The sequence below is a fragment of the Peromyscus californicus genome, unplaced genomic scaffold (genome assembly GCF_007827085.1).
Source record: "Peromyscus californicus insignis strain IS unplaced genomic scaffold, ASM782708v3 Scaffold_11__1_contigs__length_118956290, whole genome shotgun sequence".
In the NCBI taxonomy this organism is placed as follows: domain Eukaryota; kingdom Metazoa; phylum Chordata; class Mammalia; order Rodentia; family Cricetidae; genus Peromyscus; species Peromyscus californicus.
Genome location: NW_026294402.1, coordinates 80,829,370 through 80,853,231, shown reverse-complemented (window position 1 = coordinate 80,853,231; position 23,862 = coordinate 80,829,370). Strand labels below are relative to the sequence as shown.

Sequence of the window (23,862 nt, the reverse complement as noted above, 5' to 3'; positions counted from 1 at the left end):
ATCTTCTCACTGTCTTCTTGGCACTCATCATATAACAGGGCTTTCTCCACTAATTAAAAAGCCATTTCTCTTCACAAGTGGGGCTTTGATTTGCCACTCAAACTCTGCTTTCTCCTCTATAATTAATCCAAAGAAGGAATCAACTTTCTTCTTAACTAGATAGGGAGCCTGCCTCATTCCAGCTATTAAATCCGGCTTAAATTGGAATATTATACACGCTTTCTTTAAGTAAAGTTACCATAGCAATTATCTTTCACTGTAATTAAAAGGGAAAGAGCTTTTATGATGAAATGAATACTAGGCTCAGAGACAAAACCTTGATTGCACACCAGCCTTGTTACCGACTCACAACCATGAGTAAAAGCTACTTAACTTCTCTGAATCTCAGACCTCCATGTATAATTTGGGCAAAATTAAATTAGATACTTAATTCAAGTGTATTTTGTATGGATTTATGAGACCATGCCTGGCACTTAATTCCTTCGATGAAAAAAAAAATCAACATTTTCTAAAGAGCTTATAGAAACTGTTTTTTTAAGTGTCCATGTGCTACCTAGGTGGCTCAGCAGGTAACAATGCTTGCTGTGCAAACCCGTTAACCTAAGTTCAAGGCCCAGAATCCGTGGTATAAGGAGGAAACTAGCTCTCAAAAGTTGTCCCCTTACCTCCACACACATTTTGTGGCACTAGTGAGCAAGTGTTGTACCCATTTAGTGAAACCTCCAGAGACCACCAAGGATCCGGTTTCCAAGCACATAAGGGTCCTTTTATTGTCAGGTTCGACCTGGGCCACTGCACAGAAGATGGAAGGAAATGTGGCGTGGCCACGAGCCCAGGTGTAGAGGGTTTTTATAGGGAAAAACCACAAGCCAGAAATTACATACTTGGGATTGGGTAGAAGGGATATGGGGCAAGGTGATTTTTTTTTGAACTATTGGTCTAGACTTTTGGCTCAAAGCCACATTTGAAACCATTGGGTTGTACTTTTAGCAGGGAACCACAACTTGCTCAGCAGGATTATCTGGACTGTTTAACAGGATTATCTAGATATCTTCAAAGGCCATAAACCGCAGACAGAATGTCTGCAGGAGCAAACTGCCCTGTACCTGTTTGAGTTGTCATGGCACATTCCTGAGGTCCTTCCTGGAACTGAGGACAGCAGGTGGTATAAGATGGTGATCTTCCCCTTAGATGGGATCTGTATTGCCTTCACACTAGCATTCACTCACTCTCATGTACATATGCACCAAACACAACATGTTGTTAAAAATTAAAATTAGAAAAAACTAAAAATCCTGTTGAGAGGTCAAGGATAAGGACTTGAACTCACAGTTAACTGAAGAGAAAACTAATGGTTAAAAAAAAAATTGGTAGAATCTCTAATTTCACAGCAACTCACTAAACTCAAACCAAACCATTGAGATATCATTGCCCTTTTATTAAATTAGCACTAATTTAAAAAAGAGTTAACACAGTGTTGGTTGGTACAGCTCATTGGGAAAAATGCATCAAATTATTTCCATACCTTTCAGTCTAGCAGTCCAATTTCTGGGACTCTGTCCCTAAGGAATTTATTCCAAAGTATGGGAAAACAAATCTATAAACATGACAATAATTACTTCAGTATAACTTTTGACTTAGTAAATTTGGAAGCAATTCAAATTCATAGTGGCTTAAATAAATTATGATAAACTGTTGTACAGCTGTTAAAATAGGAGTGAAGACTTACTGAGTTGCATATGAAAAATATTGTATAAAATGTCATATATGAAACAATTTAAAATGTCTTTGGGGACTAGAGAGATGACTCAGCAGTTAAGAGCTTGCTGCTCTTCAGGAGACTGAGCCTGGTTCCCAGCACCCACATTGGGTTATTCACAACTACATGTAACTTGAGCTCCGGGGTACCTGAAACCCTCTTCTACCTTCTGCTGGCATGTGCACTCATGTGTACAAATGTGTACACACACATACAATATATATACATACACACACACACACACACACATATATATATATATATAAACCTTTTTTAAAATGCCTTTTTTAAACTATATGGGAAAATGGGCCAAAATTATAATTATATTAGGGTATTATGGTATATGTTTATTTCCGGTTTCCCTAGACATTTTTTGTAAGGTAATATTACTTTCAAGATTAAAATTTAAGTTTTAATTTAAGTATATATAGTCTGACCAAAAAACAAACGAACAAACAAACATTGAGAAGCTTATTCTATTCCTACAGAATCTGCTAGGGCATTTTGATTTCTAGAAAATGATAAAAATGAGGCAGAAAGAAGAAGTGTGTACCTGGTGGACTAGTCACAGCACAAACTTCATCACTACCCGACATGTGAGATAGCACTGTGTAATTTAAACATTGATTCCAGGCTACTCACCCAACCCTGTTGATTTTAATAGCATTGCCACCTGTGTTTCAAAATTAACCTACTAGATTACTAGGGTCATTACACAGAGGAAATGGGATCTCATTGATATATTGACACAAGCATCAGGATAAGGCTTTGAAAAATGCATCCTAGGGTTACAGGCAGAGACACTGGATTAAAAGAAGCTAGATAAAACCATTTGCTAAATACTATGGAGTTTGTTTAGTTGGAATCTTTATTGAGGTAATTTTGTATATCTGTGTGTAGTTGTAAAGAATGGTTTAGAAAGACTGCGGTACACTTTGCTCCATTGCTCCCAGTGATAACATGTTATAAAAGTATTATGTAGCCCAATCAAGATATTGACATGAATATAACCCCTCTGATGTTACTCAGTTACTCCAGTGTTGTCATTTGTATGGGTGTTCATGTATAGATGATTATCTATACATGTTATCATCAGTGTGTGTTCATGTATCTTTTGTACAGTCAAGACACTGACAGGTCCATCACTGTAAGGATCCATCTTGTTATTATATAATCATATCCATTCTTCACTCTCCAACATCCCTCACCCCTGGCAATTATAAGTCTGTCTCTCCTTTAAAATGCTATCTATTTTATAATGTTACATGAATGTAGTTATACAGTATATAACCTTTTGAGGTTAGGTTTTTAAACTCAGCACAATTCCCAGGAGAATTGTGTGAGTCAGTGATTTGTGGATTTTTTTTGTTGCTGATTATTAAGATCCCATGGAATCACTGTACTACTGTTGAAACATTTACCTGGGTTTGTTTCAGTTTTTGACAATTAATATTGTGCAAGATTTTCCACGCACATAAGTGTCTGTTCCAAGACTGTAGTTGGTGGATCGTACAATCCTTACACGTTGACCTGTTGTTTTGCTGCTGTTGTTTAAAGATGCTGTGGTGGTTTGAATAGCACTTTTAGGAGGTGTGGCCTTGTTGGAGTAGGTGTGTCATTGTGGGGGGTGGGCCTTGAGATCTTATATGCTCAAGCTACTCTCAGTGCGGTACACAGTCTCTTCCCTGCTGCCTGCAGATCAAGAAGTAGGAATCTCAGCTCCTTCTCTAGCACCATGCCTGCCTGCATGCTGCCGTGCTTCCTGCCATGATGATAATGGACTAAAACCTCTGAACTGTAAGCCAGCCCCAATTAAATGTCTTCCTTTATAAGATTCGCCATGGTTGTGGTATCTCTTCTCAGCAATAGAAAACCTGACTAAGACAGATGGGGGTCTTCTACAGCCTAGCTTGGCTTAGAACTTGCTGTATAAGCCTGGCTGGTCTTGAGCTTGCCATCCTCCTGAGTGCTGGGATTAAATGCTGGTGTCACCATGCCCAGCTCATATTTAGTTTTGAAAGAAATTGTTTTGGAGAATAGCTGTACAATTTCACATCTTACCTAGCAAAATATGGCAAGTTTGGTTTCCTTCCCAGCTTTTGGTGGGACTTTTGTGACTTTATTTTGAAGTCACATTTGTGGTAGTTTTCTTCACTGGAACTAGCCAAAGATTTTGCTGAAGAGATTCTTGTGAAGTGAGTAGATCTAGGGAAACACAGATACACATCCATATGCACACCACACACACTCCCATGCACAGGGACAGGGGATAGATAGATCAGCGTATGTGTACCAGACGCAGCTGCCTCCTTCCCACCTCCACCAAAACTTCATTTAATTCTTAATTTGCTTTATGTGGGAAAGCTGTGGGTCTCTTTAGTCTTCAGCAGCTAACATAAAGGGCTTGGCTCTCCACTAGTCAACACTAGACCCAATCTCCTTTATCATTGTCACCTTTTACAAAATCAGCCCCAAATAGGCCAGTGACCTAAATAGAAGTTCTGAAAGTGTTAGGAGAAAACACAGGGACATGCTTTAAGACATCAGCACAAGCAGAGATTTTTCTGGGTAACACTCCCAAAGCACAGGAAACAAAAATGAACAAACAGGATTATATCAATGTAGAAAGCTTCTACAAAATAAAACAGCAGAGGAAAGAGGCTGCCTAAAGAATGGAAGAAGATGCCGGGCGGTGGTGGCGCACGCCTTTAATCCCAGCACTCGGGAGGCAGAGCCAGGCGGATCTCTGTGAGTTCGAGGCCAGCCTGGGCTACCAAGTGAGTTCCAGGAGAGGCGCAAAGCTACACAGAGAAACCCTGTCTCGAAAAAACAAAAAAAAAAAACAAAAAAACAAACAAACAAACAAAAAAAGAATGGAAGAAGATAGCTGCCACTGTTCATCCAACAGTTATTGTACAGAATATGAAAAAAAAAACCCAAAAAACAAAGCCCCACTAATTAAAAAAAAAAACACTAAGTAATCCAGTTCATAAATATTGGCAAATGGGGGATGGGGCAATGAGGTGTGGTGCTATTATGTTCCCCAAAATATTGTGCACGCTAATAAACTTATCTGGGATCAGAGAACACAACAGCCACAATATTAAACATAGAGGATAGGCAGTGGTAGCACATGCCTTTAATCCTAGCATTCCAGAGGCAGAGATCTACCTGGATCTCTGTGTGTTCAAGGATACAGCCAAGCATGGTGACTCACACCTTTAATCCCAGGGAGTGATGGCAGAAAGCAGAAAGATATATAAGGCGTGAGGACCAGAAACTAGAAGCTTTTAGCTGATTAAGCTTTTAGGCTTTTGAGCAGCACAGTTCAGCTGAGATCCATTTGAATGAGAACTCAGAGGCTTCCAGTCTGAGGAAACAGGATCAGCTGAGGAACTGGCAAGGTGAGGTGGCGGTGGCTTGTTCTGCTTCTCTGATCTTCCAGCATTCACCCTAATCCCTGGCCCTGGGTTTGATTTTATTAATAAGAACTTTTAAAATTCCTGCTACAATGAGGTGATTCACTTGGTAAAGGTAAAGGCATTTGCCACCAAGCCTGAAGACCTGAATTCTATCCCTGGACCTCACATGATAGAAGGAGAGAACTGACTCCCACAAGGTGTCCGCTGTCTGCCATTTGGATGCCGTGGCTTGCACGTGTGTGCATACACACATCCATACACACAAGTAAATGTGAAACAGTTTTTAAACTAAAACAAAATAAGCAAATGACCTAAAACCTTTTCAGTAGATGAAGATACCCACATCGTTATCTCTAGTGTTGGAGAGAACAGAGGAAAAGGAAGGCTTGTACACTGTCAGTGGGACTGTGTACTACTACAGCCATATGGAAAACAGGATGGAGGTGTTACAAAAGCTAAAACAGAACTGCCATGTAGTACAGACAACATCCTGGTTCTTGGTGGGTAGGCAAAGGAAATTAAGTCGGCAAAAAGGTGATAGCTGGGATGGAGTCAGACTAGCTGCCCAAAGACAGATGGCTGGATAAAGCATACATGATGCGTACACATAGCACGGTATCATTCAGTCATGAAGAACAAGGAAATCCTGCCATTTGCAGTGAAATGGGTGGAGCTGGGGTCCGCAAGCTGACTGAAATAAAAATAAAGCAGACAAATACCGCTGTTTTCTCTCATGTAAAAGGAAAAGAAATTCAACCCAGGAGAAGGTTGTGATTATCAGGATTGGGAGTGCATGGTGCCAGGGGTGGGGCCAGAACAAAGGGCATCCGCATCTAGTACACTGTAGACGTCTATGGAAATACTGCGCAGAGCCCTATTAAGATCTGTAATAATGCATGTCTCAGAACAAAAGCACTGGACTTAATCTGGTTCTTTCTACTTTAATTTGATTTCCCTCCCGTTTTGTTTCTCTTCTAGAGGAAAAAGATGTTTTCTTTTAAAGAAGAATTTTTGGGTTTTTTTTTAATTGATTAATCTTGCTTGACAATTTCATACATTTATAGAATGTATCTGACTATTCCCTCCCTGGCTCCATCCCTCATTCCTGTTATTGACTCCCCCCACCCCACCCCTACCATCATCGTTACCTGTGCCTTCTCAGGTTCGTGGTTGCTGGTTGTTTTGGACACTCATGCCAGAGTACCTAGTTTGTGCTGGTCTAGAATGCACTTTGGTAAAGAGAAAACCTATGTTTTGGCTTTCATCAAGTCAGGTACCTTCCCCAGTATCACTTGCTTAGCTTTGTAAAATCAGACTACACTAATGGCTGTCACAGTAGAAGGTAACCAGAATCATCAGGAAGGCCCTATCGGAAAGCTACTTCCCCTGAGTGTCTGTTCCAGTGAGTCTAGAGTAAGGCAGGATAACTCTTCTTTAATAAGTTCTTGGGTGGTGAGGATGATGCCGGTCCAGAGACAGCACCAGAGATGGGGATGATGCCGGTCCAGAGACAGCACCAGAGATGGGGATGATGCCGGTCCAGAGACAGCACCAGAGATGGGGATGATGCCGGTCCAGAGACAGCACCAGAGATGGGGATGATGCCGGTCCAGAGACAGCACCAGAGATGGGGATGATGCCGGTCCAGAGACAGTACCAGAGATGGGGATGATGCCGGTCCAGAGACAGCACCAGAGATGGGGATGATGCTGGTCCAGAGACAGCACCAGAGATGGGGATGATGCTGGTCCAGAGACAGCATCAGAGATGGGGATGATGCCGGTCCAGAGACAGCACCCCAGAACCACAGTGCTCAGTACCACTCCACCCTAAATTCCCAGATTTTGTTTCTGGCAAAAGAAGTTATATGTTTGTACTTTTTTCTTCCTTAAGTGATAAATATATAGTAATATATAATGTTACCATTAAAATTTATCATAAAGAATACTACTGGCATGTGAAAACTGCCACAATACATCAGTTGGTTAAACATAAGCAATGTATTACTAAACAGCGTATATAAAAATGATCAAATATATATGATAAATAAACATCTGGAAAGAAAACCAAAACATTATCCAGTATCTCTGAGTAATAGAGCTACAAAAATTATAGTTCTCTTTTTTGTGTGTACTTTTCTATATTTTCTAGTTGGAGCTATATTTCATATAATTAGAAATAAATTATTAAAGCAAATCACAGAAGCAAAGCTGCTCGGGTATGACATAAAATTAACCAAGACAGTTTGAAAGTGTGACTGTGACTTTGCTAACCCTTTCCCTGAAGAGAATGACAGATCACCTGAGTCACCAGTCCTGCCTGACAGAGTTCTGCCCCTGTACACCCAAACGGTGTTGACCTGAAGGCCTCTAATTATAACATCTCATTGCTGCTTACATATAACATTCATGGCGTTTTCTCAGTGTTAACTGGTGGAGTCCCCAACTACATCCTCACTGGCCATTTCTTCCTCTGCCCTTGATAGTAGCTTAGAAATATTTTCCAGGAAGAGCTTTTTGCCTTACTTGCATCTCGATTGGAATTACTGTTTCAGGCCAGATCAGAACTTAAAAACTGTCCCTAAAGTTGATGATTCAGTGATTTCGCCTGATACAGAAAGCTCTTTAGTTGCCTGGTATGAGGGTTGGACATCCTGATTCTGTCCTCAGCACTCAGGCTTCTGAACCTCCAAAGAAAGAGGCAGTGGCTTCCTTAATAGAGTATGTTTAAAACAAAACAAAGCAAAACAAAAACAAATAAAACCAGTTTTGTTTTGTTTTGTACTAAAGCCACCTTTCAGGAGAGCGGTAACTGTTTCAATGAATTGATACCGCAGAAAAGACTGTGGCTTCCAGGAACTTCACTCCCAACTACATTTGTTTGTTCAGGGGCTGGTACCAATGGGACCGGATTTCCAAATACCCTGGTCCATAGCTTCCCTGGTGTCACCATGTGCTTGCTCCAGGATGCCCCTCACAGCTGTTCCAGAGAGAAGAGAAACTAGGACTTTTGAATGTCTGGATAATGGTGTATTTATTGAGGTAGCACTGTTTTATATCTGGCATTGTTAGCACCCACCCACATGAATGTCATTATTTCCTAACAAATACAATTTGTGCTGGAGGCGGTAGATTTTTATGAAGCCCTTTAAAGACTATTCTCATGTAAATGTGTGTCCTGTGGGTTTGCTGTCCTTAGCAGAGTGACTGGGTTTGCTTTATGTAACTGGGGTTTCAGAACTGGCTGTTCACTCCAGCGTCAGTAGCGCTGTCCAGCGATGGCAGTGCCTTCCATAATCTGCATGTTCTGAAAGAAGTGATGATACGTATGTGCCCTGAACTTGCTGCTTTTATTGAAGGCTGGAACTCTGACAAGTGGCAGATGTGTCGGTCCAGATGTGTTGGTCCGTGTTTTCTGTCCTGTCTTTAGATGGAGCCCCTGGCTGCCCTTCTCCCAGTAGTAACTCAGCTTCCCTATTTCCCTGGTGCATGAAAACCAACAAGTTTTTTGAGTTATATGCCAGTCATCACAGTGTCAACCATGGCTTACAGGAAATCCCAGATGAAGGTTTATACTAATCCACAGATATCATCTCACTCTGCCCCCACAGTTTGAAGGTCTCTGCTAAGTCTATGCGGACCCTCTGGAGTGGAAGGTTGTGCTTGAGCTCCCAGAGTCTAGTCAAATGCACCTGTAGCCTCTGCCTGTTGGTGCAGCAGGGACTTCTTCCCCTCCGACTGCTTGCCGGAGTCCCTTCAGCAAGCCAGCATCTTTCAGTGGGAATCTGTGTGCAGCAAACTCTTTGTCAGGCTGACTTTCACTGTCTCTTTTTGCCAGTACAAAACCCATAGTTACTTCTGTAGCATGAATCTTTTTTTTTTTTTTTTTTTTTTTTTTTTTTTTGGTTTTTCGAGACAGGGTTTCTCTGTGTAGCTTTGCGCCTTTCCTGGAACTCACTTGGTAGTCCAGGCTGGCCTCGAACTCACAGAGATCCGCCTGGCTCTGCCTCCCGAGTGCTGGGATTAAAGGCGTGCGCCACCACCGCCCGGCTGTAGCATGAATCTTAAAAGTTCTTATTAATAAAATCAAACCTGAGCCAGGTATTGGGGTGAACTGGAAGATCAGATGCAGAGCAAGCCACAGCTAACCTCACCTCGCCAATTCCTCAGCTGGTCCTGTTTCCTCAGACTGGAAGCCTCTGAGTCCTCATCCAGAACGAATCTCAGCTGAATTGTGCTGCTCCAAAGCCTGAATGCTTAACCAGGCCAAATGCTTCTAGTTTCCAGTCCTCACACCTTATATACCTTTCTGCTTTCTATCACCACTCGCTGGGATTAAAGGCTCGCTTTCTGGGATTAAAGGCGTGATGAGTCATCATGCCTGTCTGTATCCTTGAACACATGGATCTCTGCCTCTGGAATGCTAGGATTAAAGGCGTGTGCTACCACTGCCTATCCTTTATGTTTAATATTGTGGCTGTTCTGTCTCTGACCCCAGATAAGTTTATTAGCATGCACAATATTTAGGGGAATACAATACCACATACTTCCTTTGGGGAACTGCTTTAGAAGTCTGTCTTCTTTTCATAACTTGGGTGGTGACTTCCCCTCAGTGAGTGTTAGGCAGCCATCTTAAACATATCCATCTTATTAGGTCATGTCATTGCTTGGCTGGTCCCCACTCCTGTGTTAGCACCATGAGGGAATCCTTGCTTCTCGATGTGGTTACTGGGACAAACAGTGGCATAAAACAGAGACAGAGTCAATAGACAAATCAAGTCAGCCTGCCAGCCCTGAGGGAGGACTATCTTATACAATATTCAACTCAAAAGCCAGGTGTGGGTGCTGTCAACAGTCTCCTGATAAACACTGAGCTAGGGAGTCAAGAGGATTACTTAATCCCAGTGTTACTTTAAGATGCCAAACATATTTGATAAATGTTATAAAAAGCTAGATTTTTAAATTTCTCTTTGTATTCACAATTATCTTTTATTTTATAAATGGAGTTTGGGTCTTAGAAACTATAATATAAGGTATGTTTTACCATATAAAGCATAAAATATAAAATTTTCTTGTCTTACTATAAAACCAATCTATTTCATGTTAACAGCTCCCCTTAAAAGGGAAATCTATGTATAGCTATGATTACTTATTGTAGAATCATTTTGGAAGCCTGCAGGTATGAGGGGCTGGAGAGATGATCCAACTATTAAGAGCACTGGCTGGTTTTCCAGAGGACCCAGGTTCTATTCCCATCATGCCCATGGTAGCTCACAACTGTCTCTATTTCCAGTTTCAGGGCACTGGACACCCTCTTCTGACTTCTGTAGACACCAGGCATGTGTACAGATATATATGCAGGCAAAACCACTCATACACATAAAATTTTAAAAACTATATAAAAAATCAAAACCTGCAATTATGAAACTCAAAAATTTCAGTATTTTATAGTCTTATTGGGTTTGTTTAACATATCCCAAAGCACTAGATAGCTTTTTAAAAATGCAAATTATATCTTATGTGACCTGCTTTGACAACATGTCTTTTTATTGATTGAAATCTCCATTAACAATACAGCTATTAACTAAGATTAAAGGATGTTTTTAAGTGTTTAACATGTCGCTCCTGTGTAACTGAAGCACTGTAGACTTAACTTGTGGTCCGCCACTCCATCAGTCTAGTTCTATGTTTTGTCATTTAAGACCACTGTTTTTAGATGACTCAAAGCAGGGCCATTATCTTTAGATCTCTTAGCTCGTCTGCCTTCCAAGTGTCCATATTCGGGTGCATGAACACAGAGTCATATCTTATGGCATAGAAAGAGTCCTCTCTTCTGATGTCTCAAGTCACTGTTTACATTTTTGTGACTGTATATTCCAGAAATGCAAGAAGAGCCTGGAGGTGCAGCTGTATTCATGTGGTCTGAAAGCATTGAAACAGGATTTTCTCAGCATCGTAAAAGCAAAAAGATTATCCTCTCTCAAAATAAATGGCAGTAATGGAAGCAGTTTATCCTGTCACAAATAAAAGCGAGAGAACGCAAAATTGGCTTTTGAAATAGTTAACTCAACTTCAGTTTAAATAAAAGGCACCACAAAGCATCAGGTAATACCCGCTCCCCAAGTTTGAGTACATGTCTTTGTTATTGAGACTTAGGAAGTACATGATGTACTTGGTAGGGAAAGCTAACAAAACTAGAGATGAAAGCTCACGAGGTCCAAATGTCAGGTTTTCCTTACTTGGCGGGGGGGCTTCTCTGCACAACTGGTTGGTTGAGCCTCCAGGGTTACTGTTCTCTAGGTTCACTATCACAAGCGTAGGAAACCAAAGCTGTCTGGATGTTCGAGGCGTCAGGGGGATGGAAGGTCCCTGGGCCTCTCGCTTTTTTTCTCACTTATCTGCAAGATTATGGTAAGAAGAGGAGGGGTTTCAAATCACAGTTTCTCCCGAGTCCACCGTTGCCTCCTGAGAGGTTTTGTGCACTCAGCGAGTCGCTTCGTTTTTCGGAGCTTGTTTCTTCCTTCATAAACCGTGTTTCAAACGATGCCCTGCCTTGATCCTAGGGCTGTGCTCAGGGCAAACAGTCAAAACAAGCTCGCTGCACTATAAAATGCTTTACAGGTTTCAGGTGGGCCTTTTACGCTTCCCATTTTGCAGGTGTGGAAAGATGGAAAGAGGTTAACCAACCTATTCAAGGTCACAGAACTAGTCAATGAGGGATTTGGTTTCACAAAACGATTCTGTAATTACAGTGTTTCTCGGCACCGCACTGTTGACATTTGGGGGCATTTGAGGGGGCTGTCCTGTGATTTTTTTAGGACACTCAGCAACACTCTACCTCCCCCTCTTAGATGTCCGTCACCACCCTCTCCCAGTTGTTGACAACCAAAACTGTCTCAGAGTCTAGTCAGACGTCTGACTGCAGAGCTAAATTTTCTAGGCACTTTTCATGATTGTTCATCCCCCTTGCAACTACTCCATGCCACAGTAATTTGCAGAATTAAAAGAGTTAATTGATTTTGCCTTTAGAAGGCGGTGTATTTTCTCTCCCAGTGGGCTAGAAGCACAGTAACCACTGCCCTCAATGGGCCCTGTGTCAGAAGCAATGACCTGTGGTCTCCCATCTCATCTAATTCTATACCCACTCCTTAATCCCTAATGGGACACACAGGAGTCTCTCTTGAACGCCCCTTCCCATCTGGTAACAGTGGAAAAGTGGGAGACAAAGAGGGAAAAAAACTCATGTGAATTTTTGTAGCATACTATCTTTTAATAACCATTATATTTTTATTATTTATTCATAGTTTTTGAGGCAGGGCCTTACTATGTGGCTCAGGCTAGCTTACACACACTATAGAGCCTGGCCTGCCCTAAAACACATTTCCCACCCTCACCCAGCCTATTATCTCATTTGATCATCACAGAAAGCCCTGGAAGCTTATACCAGTTGTAATTGTCCCGAGTTTAGATGTCATTTAGGAACTGTAACCCTTCTTCCTTGTCTGTTCCCTCAACTTTGGTGCTCTCATTGCAAAACTTGATATAGGAGCTCAGCAGGAAGTTGATACGGAAACTCAGCAGGAGCTTTCTTTCTAGCACCATATGAAGAGCAAGGTCCTCTGAAGTACTCTCCATAAAGCCAATGCCTCCTGCACTGCAAGGCTCTGCCTTTTTCTTTTCCTTGTAACAGGGATCATTAACTACATGCCCCTTACACTGCAGCTGGGAAGGCCCCAACTTCCCTCATGCCACTGATACTTGCTGTGGGATGTTCTGTATGTTAAATGTGTTGCTCTGATTGGTTAATAAATAAAACACTGATTAGCCAGTAGCCAGGCAGGAAGTATAGGCGGGACAAGGAGAGAGAATTCTGGGAAGTGGAAGGCTGAGTCAGGAGACACTGCCAGCCACTGCCATGAGTACCAACATGTAAGATACTGGTAAGCCACGAGCCATGTGGCAAGGTATAGATTTATAGAAATGGTTTAATTTAAGATAGAAGAACTAGATAACAAGAAGCCTGCCCGCGCCATACAGTTTGTAAGCAATGTAAGTCTCTGTGTGTTTACTCAATTGGGTCTGAGCAGTTGCGGGACTGGCAGGTAAGAGAGATTTGTCCTGACCGTGGGCCAGGCAGGACCAGGAAAACTCTAGCTACAGATACTTCTCTAAGAATGGGCGAGTTTACTCCCATCTGGCCTAGCACAAGCTTCCCAAACCTTCCACTCTGGCCAGCATCCTCTCTGTGTTTGACTCTCTTCCTGATGTTAGTACAGTTCCCAATTTTTGTCACCTCTGAACTAAAACTCCATAAACATTTATGGTCCGTTATCATTGCTTGTTTCACCATTATTAGAACTATTGGGAAGTTCCAGGCATTTGTTCTGGGCCCTGTTGATAGCTTGAAAATAGTTTTGCACATAAGCCTGTATGAATTAAGTTTTCTTTTAAACAGTAGGTGAAGATGAATTGCTACTGGCAAACACAACACGTCTAATTGCATATGATTAAAAGTATCAACATGACCTGAGGAGAAGATGATGTACTTACCAACAGTGTTAAGGACGGAGAATTGCCTGGCAATCATCTAGACTCCGAATTCTGCTAACAATGTCAAAAAGAGTGGTTTGAACCAATGAGAACATGAACTAGATTACTTCATGGATATATAACTTTACTGTCAATTAAAACTCTATTTTTTCTTTAAAGTGGATGTAAGTCATTCTAATTACTTGATGGTTCATTTAAAAAAGATTGATTGGTTCTTGCTGTAAAATCCAATGTCTGCCTTGCCTAAGTCATTTCTTTTGATTCTGGGAGATGGGTATGTATCCTGTTGACCAGATTTGCCCCCTCAATTGGATTTGATGTGCAGCCTGCCATTCCATCATGTTCTCTTAGTAAAGTATTGTTTGTTTGTTTGTTTGTTTGTCCCCACCCCCACCCCCCACAGGTGGCCTTTTTGAAGATGTAGCTGTTGAAGCTGAGGCCTTCTGGTCTACCAGCAGACAGCTCTTCAGCACAGAGCACAACCAAGGCCAGGAGTCAGCAGTAACTGTGAACATAGCCTGCCGAGATGAACAAGAACTGGAGCTGTGTGGAATGAGGGCCTAGTGCTGAAGTTTCCAGTTTCCTCATTTGCATTTATTCTCTGAGAGCTGACTTTAGCTCTGTGCAAAGCCAAGGCTCGCAGGAAAGTTGTAGTAGCAGGTTGTCGGCAGGTTAAGTATAGAAGTTGCACCTCTACTTCCCACAGAGAGGAATATGCAAGTCTGTGCTGTGTCAGCACCACCTGGAAGCAGATTAGCTAATGGAAACCCATCTGTCCTGTGTGAACACAGCAGCGAGGAACTGCACTGGGGAGCTGAATGTTAACGGCTGTAAATCCTGGGAAATAAACTTTTAAAGAGCTCCGGGTTTGTTTCAAACACATTTTTAAAAACTAAAATACAGAAGTTTTCATATCTTAGTCAAAGAAGATGCTCGTTGGTGTTTGTTGAATGAGGGATTATCCAATTAAAGTTTTCCTGAGGGTGTAAAACCACATGAGTTCTTTTTGTTCTTTATTCCCTTCACCACATGCTATTACAAATTAATAAATGGACAATGCTGGCTTCTTAGGATGAAGTTACTTCGATTCCTATGTGCCCAAACAAGAAAACATTGAGAATGATAAGAGCTGAGCCCAGTCCTGCAGCGCCCAGGCCAGCTCCTGATTTTATGGAGAAGACTTGAGACTCACCTAATATCACACAGCTTGACTCAAGAGCTGGGACTGGAGTTGTGGCTTGGGCCAGATTGGTTGATCTCCCCTGCCGAGGATCCATCCATGTTTTCCCTCCCTACTGCACATGAAGGAGGACATTCCCAGAGTCTGCAACCATTCCTGCTGGGGATCTCACCTAGTGGTTGATCCCTAGCTTTCAGATCACCTAATAATAGCTCTTGCTCCCAAACACGTCTTCTGTCCCCTCATTCCCTAACATCCTTCATTGTAGGTTATCACTTGCCATCCTGCTTTGGTTCCTCTTCCTTGGAGTTTACCCAGCAGAGCGGTGGGATTAGGAATTAGAGCAGAATTAGCTGTCCTGATTTTGTAGCCAGTGGACTGACATCTGCTGGATCCTGCAGTGTCACTTTATTAAGCACAGTTTGAAACCCTGGTATTGGTGTTATGGCCAAGACTCCAGCCATAGAGAATTGGTTTTGGCTTCACTTAAGCTCCCAACACCATGCTGACTGTTCATGCTTTTAGTTTCTGGCAGTGGAGAACAAGATTTCTTGACCTCAGTTCTTTGTCCATTGGGCCTGGATGATTCTTTGCTGTGGGAGCATGCACTATGCATACAGGTTCAGAAGCATTTCTGACCACTACCTACAAGGGCAGGCGATATACTCTCCTCTTCTGTTCCCAGCCCTGCTGTCCACACTGTGGGCACATGGTTGACAGAATTGACTGTTTTTTAAAAACCATTGCTGCAAGAGATATGGCCTGAGAAACAAGACTTGGTGACTAGCTACATTTATGTATCACTATGGTGATATATTATGTACCCTAATAAACTTGCCTAAGGATCAGAGGAGAGAGCCAGCCACTAGATTCGACATAGAGGTCAAACGGTGGCACACACCTTTAATCCCAGCACTTGAGATCTCATGCCTTTGCATGGGAAGCACTTTAATCCCAGGAAGTAATATGGCAGGGCAGAGAAAGGTATATAAGGCATGAGGAAACAGGAACTCATTCTCTTTAGGCTGAGGATTTTGTAGAGGTAAGATCTAGTGACTGGCTCTGTCCTCCAGTCCTCAAGCAAGTTTATTAAGGTACACAATATATCACCACATATCGCTGATCATATGAGTGCAAAGTTCTGAGTCTTCTGCCGTGTGACCTAGACTAAGGGTCTCTGTGAGTGACTGTTAGAGTTCAGCTTGTATTAAGCTAATGATGGATACTGGAATAAATCAAATATATATTTAACCTGTGCGGACAAGGAATTTTCCTCTGCAGTAGTTCTGCTCCACTGGAGAAAAGAGAAGCCATGAGCATACAGATACATGTTTATGCTTAAGCTACTCATCCTTCCAAAGATATGACTGAGAGATTGTAAGATGACTTAGTTAGTAAAATGCGGCATAAGCATGAGAACCTGAGTGTGATTCCCCAGCAAGAATGTAAAAACATGGGTGTGGAAGCATATGTCTATAATCCCAGCACTGGAGAGGCAGAGGGTGATCACTGGGATCTTGTGGATCACCAGACTCCATGCAGTCTAGCCTAATTGTCTAATTAGTCTAAGGCTCAAGTCCCAGTGAGAGACACTCTCTCTCTCTCTCTCTCTCTCTCTCACACACACACACACACACACACACACACACACACACACACAAAAAAAAAAAAAAAAAAAAAAAAAAAAACAAGATAACTCATGGGAAACAATAACTGAAGCCAGTCTCTGTCCTACATTTACACTGGCATAAACATGCACACATTCATAAAAACATGCATAGCTTCTGCTCAAAACACAAGTAGAATATTATTCTGACTTACTAACTTTGTCTTGCTAAGTTATTTGGAGTCAAATGTAGTAAGAAGTCTCACTTTCCATTGGTGGTCTAAAGAAGGATCAAGTCGACTTCCTTTCTGGTCTGGTGGGGGTGCAGGGGACAACGAATGTGAGAAACTGAGGAGTGGGTAAGAGGAGCCCACGTCATGCCCACAGGACAGGTAGTCTGTTACTGTCCTTTTAGTTTCGTTGGCCATACAACTTAAACTCTCAAGTGAATTGGTCTCCACTCATCCATGGTTGGGAGAGAAGCATCCGCTGAGCTGGTGTTCAAAGTCGGCTGTTAATGTCTACTCAGTGCGAGGGTCCGAATCTCTAAGAGTCTTTAGGAACCAGATGGGAGGAAAAGGGAAATAGAACCTTTCTAAATGCAGTTATCTCTTTGTCTAAATAGAAGAGCCTTGCTCTGGGTATATATTACAATTGGCAGAGACAGTCACACACAGAAAGCTACCATTAAAAAGATTTAAATTCAGCTCAGCCATCGTAGGAGGACTTGAAAGAATTGAAATGGGCTGTGTAGAGAACACTGACCCTAGGGACTTACTCCATAATCATTTCCTGTGTCTTGTGACTATATATTTATAATTCCCAAATCTACTCAGCGGCATTCCTAGATAACAAAATCACAAAATTTTGGCACACCATTAAAAGGACAAGAGGCATGGTAAAACAGATTTCCAGTCAATGTTCTAATCTCTAAAAAACTGCTGTAAATAAGTGATTCTGTGAACTTATTCTCACATAGTATAAAATTACAATAGATGAAACTTTTACTGGCCACCTGTAAGTTTGACCAATCGATGCATGTTTTATTAACTACTTCATGTCAAACATAGTTATGGATTCTGCAGGTGAGACAATGGTTTTGGCCCCTACAGCTCCCTATCTCTTGGAGGGAGCAAACAAGAAGCATGATATTGTATTATGTTATTATTTTGTATTATGTGTATCATATACTATGTTATCATTTCAGAAAATAATAAAACTGAGCAAGGGAAGTAAGATGGGAGGTACTATTGTAGATAAGAAAATCTAAGTTGAGCTTAAATTAAGGTCTTTATAAATCTTAGGTGCCATATTTGATCAAAATACTTAAGTTTTCCCAGGGACTATAATCCCAGGACTCAGAAAGTTGAGACAGGAGCATCGCGAGTTTAAGGCCGTCAGCATGGGCCATGTAGTGAGACCCAGTCGCAAGGCAGCTCTATCAAGAGTGACTTTGAAGATGAAGATGAGTCATAAAATAGATAGAAAGCACACAAACTACAATTTTAACATCACTTTGCCAAAAAGTAGCTTGGTTAAATAAGGGTCCACTAATATTAGCAAAACTTGATTCTACTGATTCCAGATAAAGGACCTGACTAGAACCAAACACAGACAGAACTGGCCCTAATTAGTCTTGCTCAGTCCCACTATAGGGAAAATGCTGACAGTGTTGAACAGTTTTGCATGGCAGGTAAAGGCACTTCGTTGTCATTTCTGTACATTGGGTCTTGTGTGTGTGTATGTGTGCAAACATTCTTAATGTAAGTCAAAATATTGGAATCTGCATTATGCTATAATTTAGGGATGTAGATTGACTGATATATCCTAATTTATAGTTAGAATCACCATTTATCTTACAAATCTGGGACAGGGGGAGTTTCCACTAATCTAAAAATTCTATACACTTCAGAGTATGTAGTCAGGACCACTCAGTATGATTATATGCAACAATTTCTCCATTTTTACCCTGAGATGCTCAAGATGTCATCTTCCAAATCAGCCCATTAGTTCTTGATCTCAGGGGGAAAGTAGGAGAGCCCCATGGAGATTAGCTATTATAAGTAAGTGCTCCAGTTTTAAGAATGACAGACACAAACCTGTTTGAAACATTTTAAAATTCATTGGATGTGCACTATTAATTTTTAAGGGGCATAATTTTCATGTAGGAATAAAGTAAACCAGCTAGTTCTCAATATCATTATAAATTAAGAAACCCACTTTTAAGGCCCAAATTTATTCTAGGGCCCCTATTTGCACAAGGTGCAAATTATATAAACAGAGTAGAGGGTTTACAGCCCCAGTGATTAGTTCCGCCTCCAGTGGACTTATCAATGGCCTTCCCCTGCCCTTCTGGTCAGAACGGGAACTGCTCTTGGGATGGTCCTGTTTCTTAATTTGCTTTCTATTGCTGTGATAAAACCAAAACCAAAAGAAGTTGGGGAGGTGTGATGGTTTAAATAGGTATGGCCCCCTAGACTCATGTTTGAATGTTTGGCCCATAGGGAGTGGCACTATTAAGAAGTGTGGCCTTGTTGGAGGAAGTGTGTCACTGAGGGGGCAGGCCTTGAGGTCTCATATGCTCAAGCTATACCCAGGGTGGTACACAGTTTCTTCCTGATGCCTACAGATCAAGATGTAGAACTCTCAGCTCTTTCTCCAGCACCATGTCTGCCTGCACGATACCATGGTTCCTGCCATGGTGATAATGGACTAAATCTCTGAACTGTAGTCAGCCCCAATTAAATGTTTTTCTTCATAAGAGTTGCCATGATTATGGTGTCTCTTCACCACAATAGAAAACCAAACTAAGATTTAACATAGCCAATAGTTAGGCCAAGACAGGAACCGAAGCAGGGTCCATGGAGGAACACTGTGTACTGGCTTGTTCTCTATAGCTTGCTCAGCCTGATTTCTTATACAGCCCAGGACAACCTGCCCAAGAATGGCACCACCCACAATGGACTAGGTTCTCCCTCATCAATCATTAATCAAGAAAATGCCCTACAGACTTGCCAACAGGCCATCTAATGGAAACATTTTTCTGAATTGAGGTTTCTCATCGAGACAACTTTAGCTTGTGTTGAGTTGATTAAAAAAAAAAAGGCAACAACAACAACCAGAACACTTTGTTTTATGCATTCAACTTTCCTTTCTACAATACACAGCCTTATTGTGTTTTATATAAATCTTTGCATACTTTAACGTTTTTATGTATTAAACCTTTATTGCTTGTTTTGGAGGCAAAAATTGAGAATGCTTTTATTGTCATAATTTGTTCCTTCACGTTATTAGTGTTTGCTGCAAATTTCAATACATCTGCTAAAAATACTCAAATCATGAATTCCACCAGCGCATAATCTAAAACAATCACAGCAGTAGGCTACCCACTTAAAGGTTCTGGTGCAAACTCCTAAACTTAAGGAGTATGGGCTTTTTACTGCAATGGAGAGGACAGAGTTGCCTAAGCAGTAGAGGCACAATGAGGCATTAGGCTTCCCTCTTCCTGACAGGCCCTTGCCGATTACTTCCGTAAACAGACTAATCAGGCATTTGTACCAAACACTCTGTATCTCTAGTTGCCTCACCTTTTTGTTCTGGAGAGTTTTTGTCAACTTGACACAAACCTAGACAATGCTTGGAAAGGGGCCATCTCAACTGAGGAATTGCCTCCATCAGATTGGTCTGTGGACATGTCTGTAGGGTATTTTCTTGATTAATGATTGATATGGGCCCACTGTGAGTAGTATCACCCCTGGGCAGGTAGTGCTGGCTTGTATAAAAAAGCAAGCCATGGGGAGCAAGCCAGTAGGCAGCATTCCCCTGTTGTCTTTGCTTCATTCAGTTACTGCCTCCAGATTCCTGCTTAAGCCTCTGCCTGGGTTTTTCTGGATGATGGACTGTAACCTGTAAGCCAAATAAACCTTTTCTCCTCAAGTCGCTTCTGGTTGTGGTGTTTATCACAACACCAGGGACCCAACTAGAGCATTTGCCTTGATTTATCCCTTCCTTCAGTGACCCTGGGCAAAGCGATGACCCTCACGGCACCCACTCACTCAGGATCTCTAAGTGATAACTCTGAGAACAGATCGTGTTTCCCAGTGTGGAGGTCTACTGGGTTTACGCCTCCCATCTGAAGAACCAGTGGTTCCTCCCACCTGGTTTCCCCAGGGATGCCTAAGGAACAAAAGTAGAGGACCCAGAGCCAGGACTGTGGCCAAGTAGACAGAAGCTGCACACTGGTCAGATCCAGCCACGAGACATCTGCTAGCATCAAGTGGAGGGGCTCCCTGGTCGTAGTGGGACAACTAGACCGTTGGCCATCTTCCAGATGAAAGTATCCTGTAAAATGCACACTAAACATACATGCCCACAACCTCTTCTCTTCCTCTTAAGGTAGAGTTGCTGGTTCTCTGGTGCAGAAACCCCAATTTTGCTGAGGGTTCTCAAAATAGATGCCACCTGCCCTGACCGTGCTAAGCCCATAGAGGCCACAGCAGACTTTCCTTAGCTGGGAAAGGAACAGTAGGGGGAAAAAAGGCACAGTGCCCACAAAATTCTGAAGTCTGTTCTGTTCTGGATAGAAACCTGTTAAGGGAACCAGTACATGGGAGAAAAGATCTCTGGGGCCTGTAGCTCTTTACACTTGCCTCTTTACTCTTTGCCTCTCCTGAGCAACGCCACTTTAGGAAAGTGATCACTCATTTATTCTCTTCCCCAGATGAAGGCTGGGGCATGAGTCACTGTGGTTCCCTCGCCTGAGACTTTTCCTCATGGAATAGTGACAAAAGTATCAGAATTAGGCATCATTAATTGTATGTTCCTTAACATTATCTATTGAACTCGGAAAGTATGCTTGAAAACCCACCACCTTTCTGCAAAGAAATTACTCAGTTACAGCTCCCCTTCCTGCCCCCAGACATTCTGAACAATCAACTCTAGAAAGGACACTGTAAATGCTGTAAAATGTTAATGTGGTTAAATCTTACTGCCAATATTCTGAATTATTCTGATAATCTTTATTATTTTGTTAGAGACAGGATCTTGCTAGGTAGCCCAGGCTGGCCTGAAACTTGTGGTCCTTGCATATGAGCCTCCAGAGTACTGGGATTACATGGGTTCACCTCCACACCTAGCTATAAAGGTCTTCTAGAGACAAGATGATAGTATAAAAGGGGACCGGAAATAAAATTCCAAAGTTTAATCCTTCCAATCTGAGAAGATGCCAAGAAGAAAAGAGTGCCTGGGCATAGACTGTGAGGGAGAAGATGTTGTCTTGTGTTGATTCAGAGAGAAAAATAGAGTGTGTTTTATAAACTTGCAAAGAATTCATCAGTGAATTTCAAATGTGAGTTAGAAATTCCTAAAGGATTCTGTGAGGCCTGTTTCCTGTGATAGTAGTTAATGGCAAATTTAGATCTGGCTCCAGTGTGTGTGTGTGTGTGTGTGTGTGTGTGTGTGTGTGTGTGTGTGTGTGTGTGTGTGTGTGTGTGTTCCTTTGCTTTATTCCCTTAATGCAAGGAATTCCTCTAAATAAACAAAGGTTGTCAGTGGTGGGACAGCTGGTAGATAAGTTCTATATGCACCTAATAGCGTTTCTGAAACCCACGGCATCAGGCCTTGCTTGGGGTGGGATTAAAGTTCAGAATGAAGATGAGACAGCACCTGAGAAGAAAACATTGCACAGCCTGGAGTGATGGGGCTGAGCCCTGAGTGTGTACCCGTGTCACAGGGGTCCAAAGAGCTCCTTTCCTTTGAGCAGAACATGACACTCAGAGACCCATGGTTGACTGTCTGAGGCCAGACTGTACGTGGGTCTTAAGAGCTGGTGCCTGGGGCCTATGCAGGGACGCTTGGCTCAGCCTGGGAGGAGGGGACTGGACCTGCCTGGACTGAGTCTACCAGGTTGATCTCAGTCCTCGGGGGAGTCTTTGCCCTGGAGGAGGTGGGAATGGGGGGTGGGCTGGGGGGAAGGGGAGGGGGGCGGGAGGGGGGAGAACAAGGGAATCCATGGTTGATATGTAGAATTAAATTATATTGTAAAATAGAATTTAAAAAAACGAGCTGGTGATATCTAGAAGCACAGAAAGGCAGACACACTAAAGGAAAGCAATGTTTTGAAATAGTAAGGAGGTCTAGTTGAATGGGGAACTGAGATGGGGCAGGGAATGACAAGGTAGGAAGTGGCCTCATTAGACTGTGCAAAGAGAATGATAGAGAACAGCATCTGCTGGCTTTTCAGGGGACAAATACAACACGAACAGGAAACACAGTTATCTTTATGACTCCAGGAGCTCGGAGAGCTCTGGATTTGGGTGTGATGAGAAGGCTCCACAGTATGGTGACACAGACCGAAATGTCACCTGGGTAATCTCTTAACCTCTCTCTCTCTCTCTCTCTCTCTCTCTCTCTCTCTCTCTCTCTCTCTCTCTCTCTCTCTCACACACACACACACACACACACACACACACACACACACACACACACACACACACACCCCAGAGGCTTGTGGTATCAAACAGATGTGCAGAGTGTTAGGACAGTACCTGGTGTGCAATGTACAACACATTCCAGACACAGTAGTGCTCATTCTTAAACTTGCTCCTCCCTGCCAACACCTCTTCCTCATAGCATATGGAATTTATTTGCTGAGATCAATTTATGCACGAGAATAATCCAAAGAGACCCACTGGAGGCAGGGGAATTAATTTGGTAGCCAAGTATGAGGCAGATTGAGAGGGGAAAAAAATCAAACCCATCACTGCAAAACAAGACAAAGTTTTGCAATCCCCCTAAATACTGCCAAAGGATGTCTTTTTCAAATGATTTCATCAGTATTTCCCCCGATTCTACTGTTACTTGTTTTCAAAGGCCAGGACATTGCAGTGGGATGTGTGAGTCTCTGCCTTCAGTCTATCTGCCCTGGCATGGCACGGACTTGCCTATTCTAAGTATTTTCAGATAGACCTTTTGACATTCGTTTTCCAACTCTTTTCTTGGGAACAGAAAAGTCTTTTCAAAAACTTTTAAATGTGGAAAGGGACCCAGCCCAGAAGCTTCCTAGACGGCATCACAGAGAGGAGGACCTCTGGCCTACAGTTCAGCTTACGTCCAAGATGCTTTCCAAAGGTATTGGGATGGCTGTTGCCTTCTTCAACATCTCTGGTTCTTACGAGAATGAGACAGTCTTCCATGGTGAACAAACCTTATTCCTTTATTTATTTATTTTTTCATTTTCCCATTCATTTTTTCCCATTCTCATGTTCAGACCTGTCCTAGGAGTCACAGAAGTATAAAATATGCATACTCCACCAGAAATATCACAGATAGGAAAACGTATTTGAGTT

At 42.2% G+C, this 23,862-nt stretch overlaps 1 protein-coding gene across 4 annotated transcripts in view; it reads left to right on the top strand.

Moving 5' to 3' along the window:
- Nucleotides 1-14,724, top strand: part of Ube3d (ubiquitin protein ligase E3D) — a 150,924-nt gene extending 136,200 nt beyond the window's left edge. For 2 of the 4 annotated variants that reach the window (XM_052715756.1, XM_052715743.1), the window contains one exon: nucleotides 11,061-14,123. In XM_052715756.1, coding sequence (XP_052571716.1) covers nucleotides 11,061-11,207 — 147 coding nt within the window. In that variant the 3' untranslated portion in view covers nucleotides 11,208-14,123. The other 2 variants (XR_008213602.1, XM_052715765.1) reach the window with 2 other exon arrangements.
- Nucleotides 14,725-23,862: the final 9,138 nt, after the last annotated feature.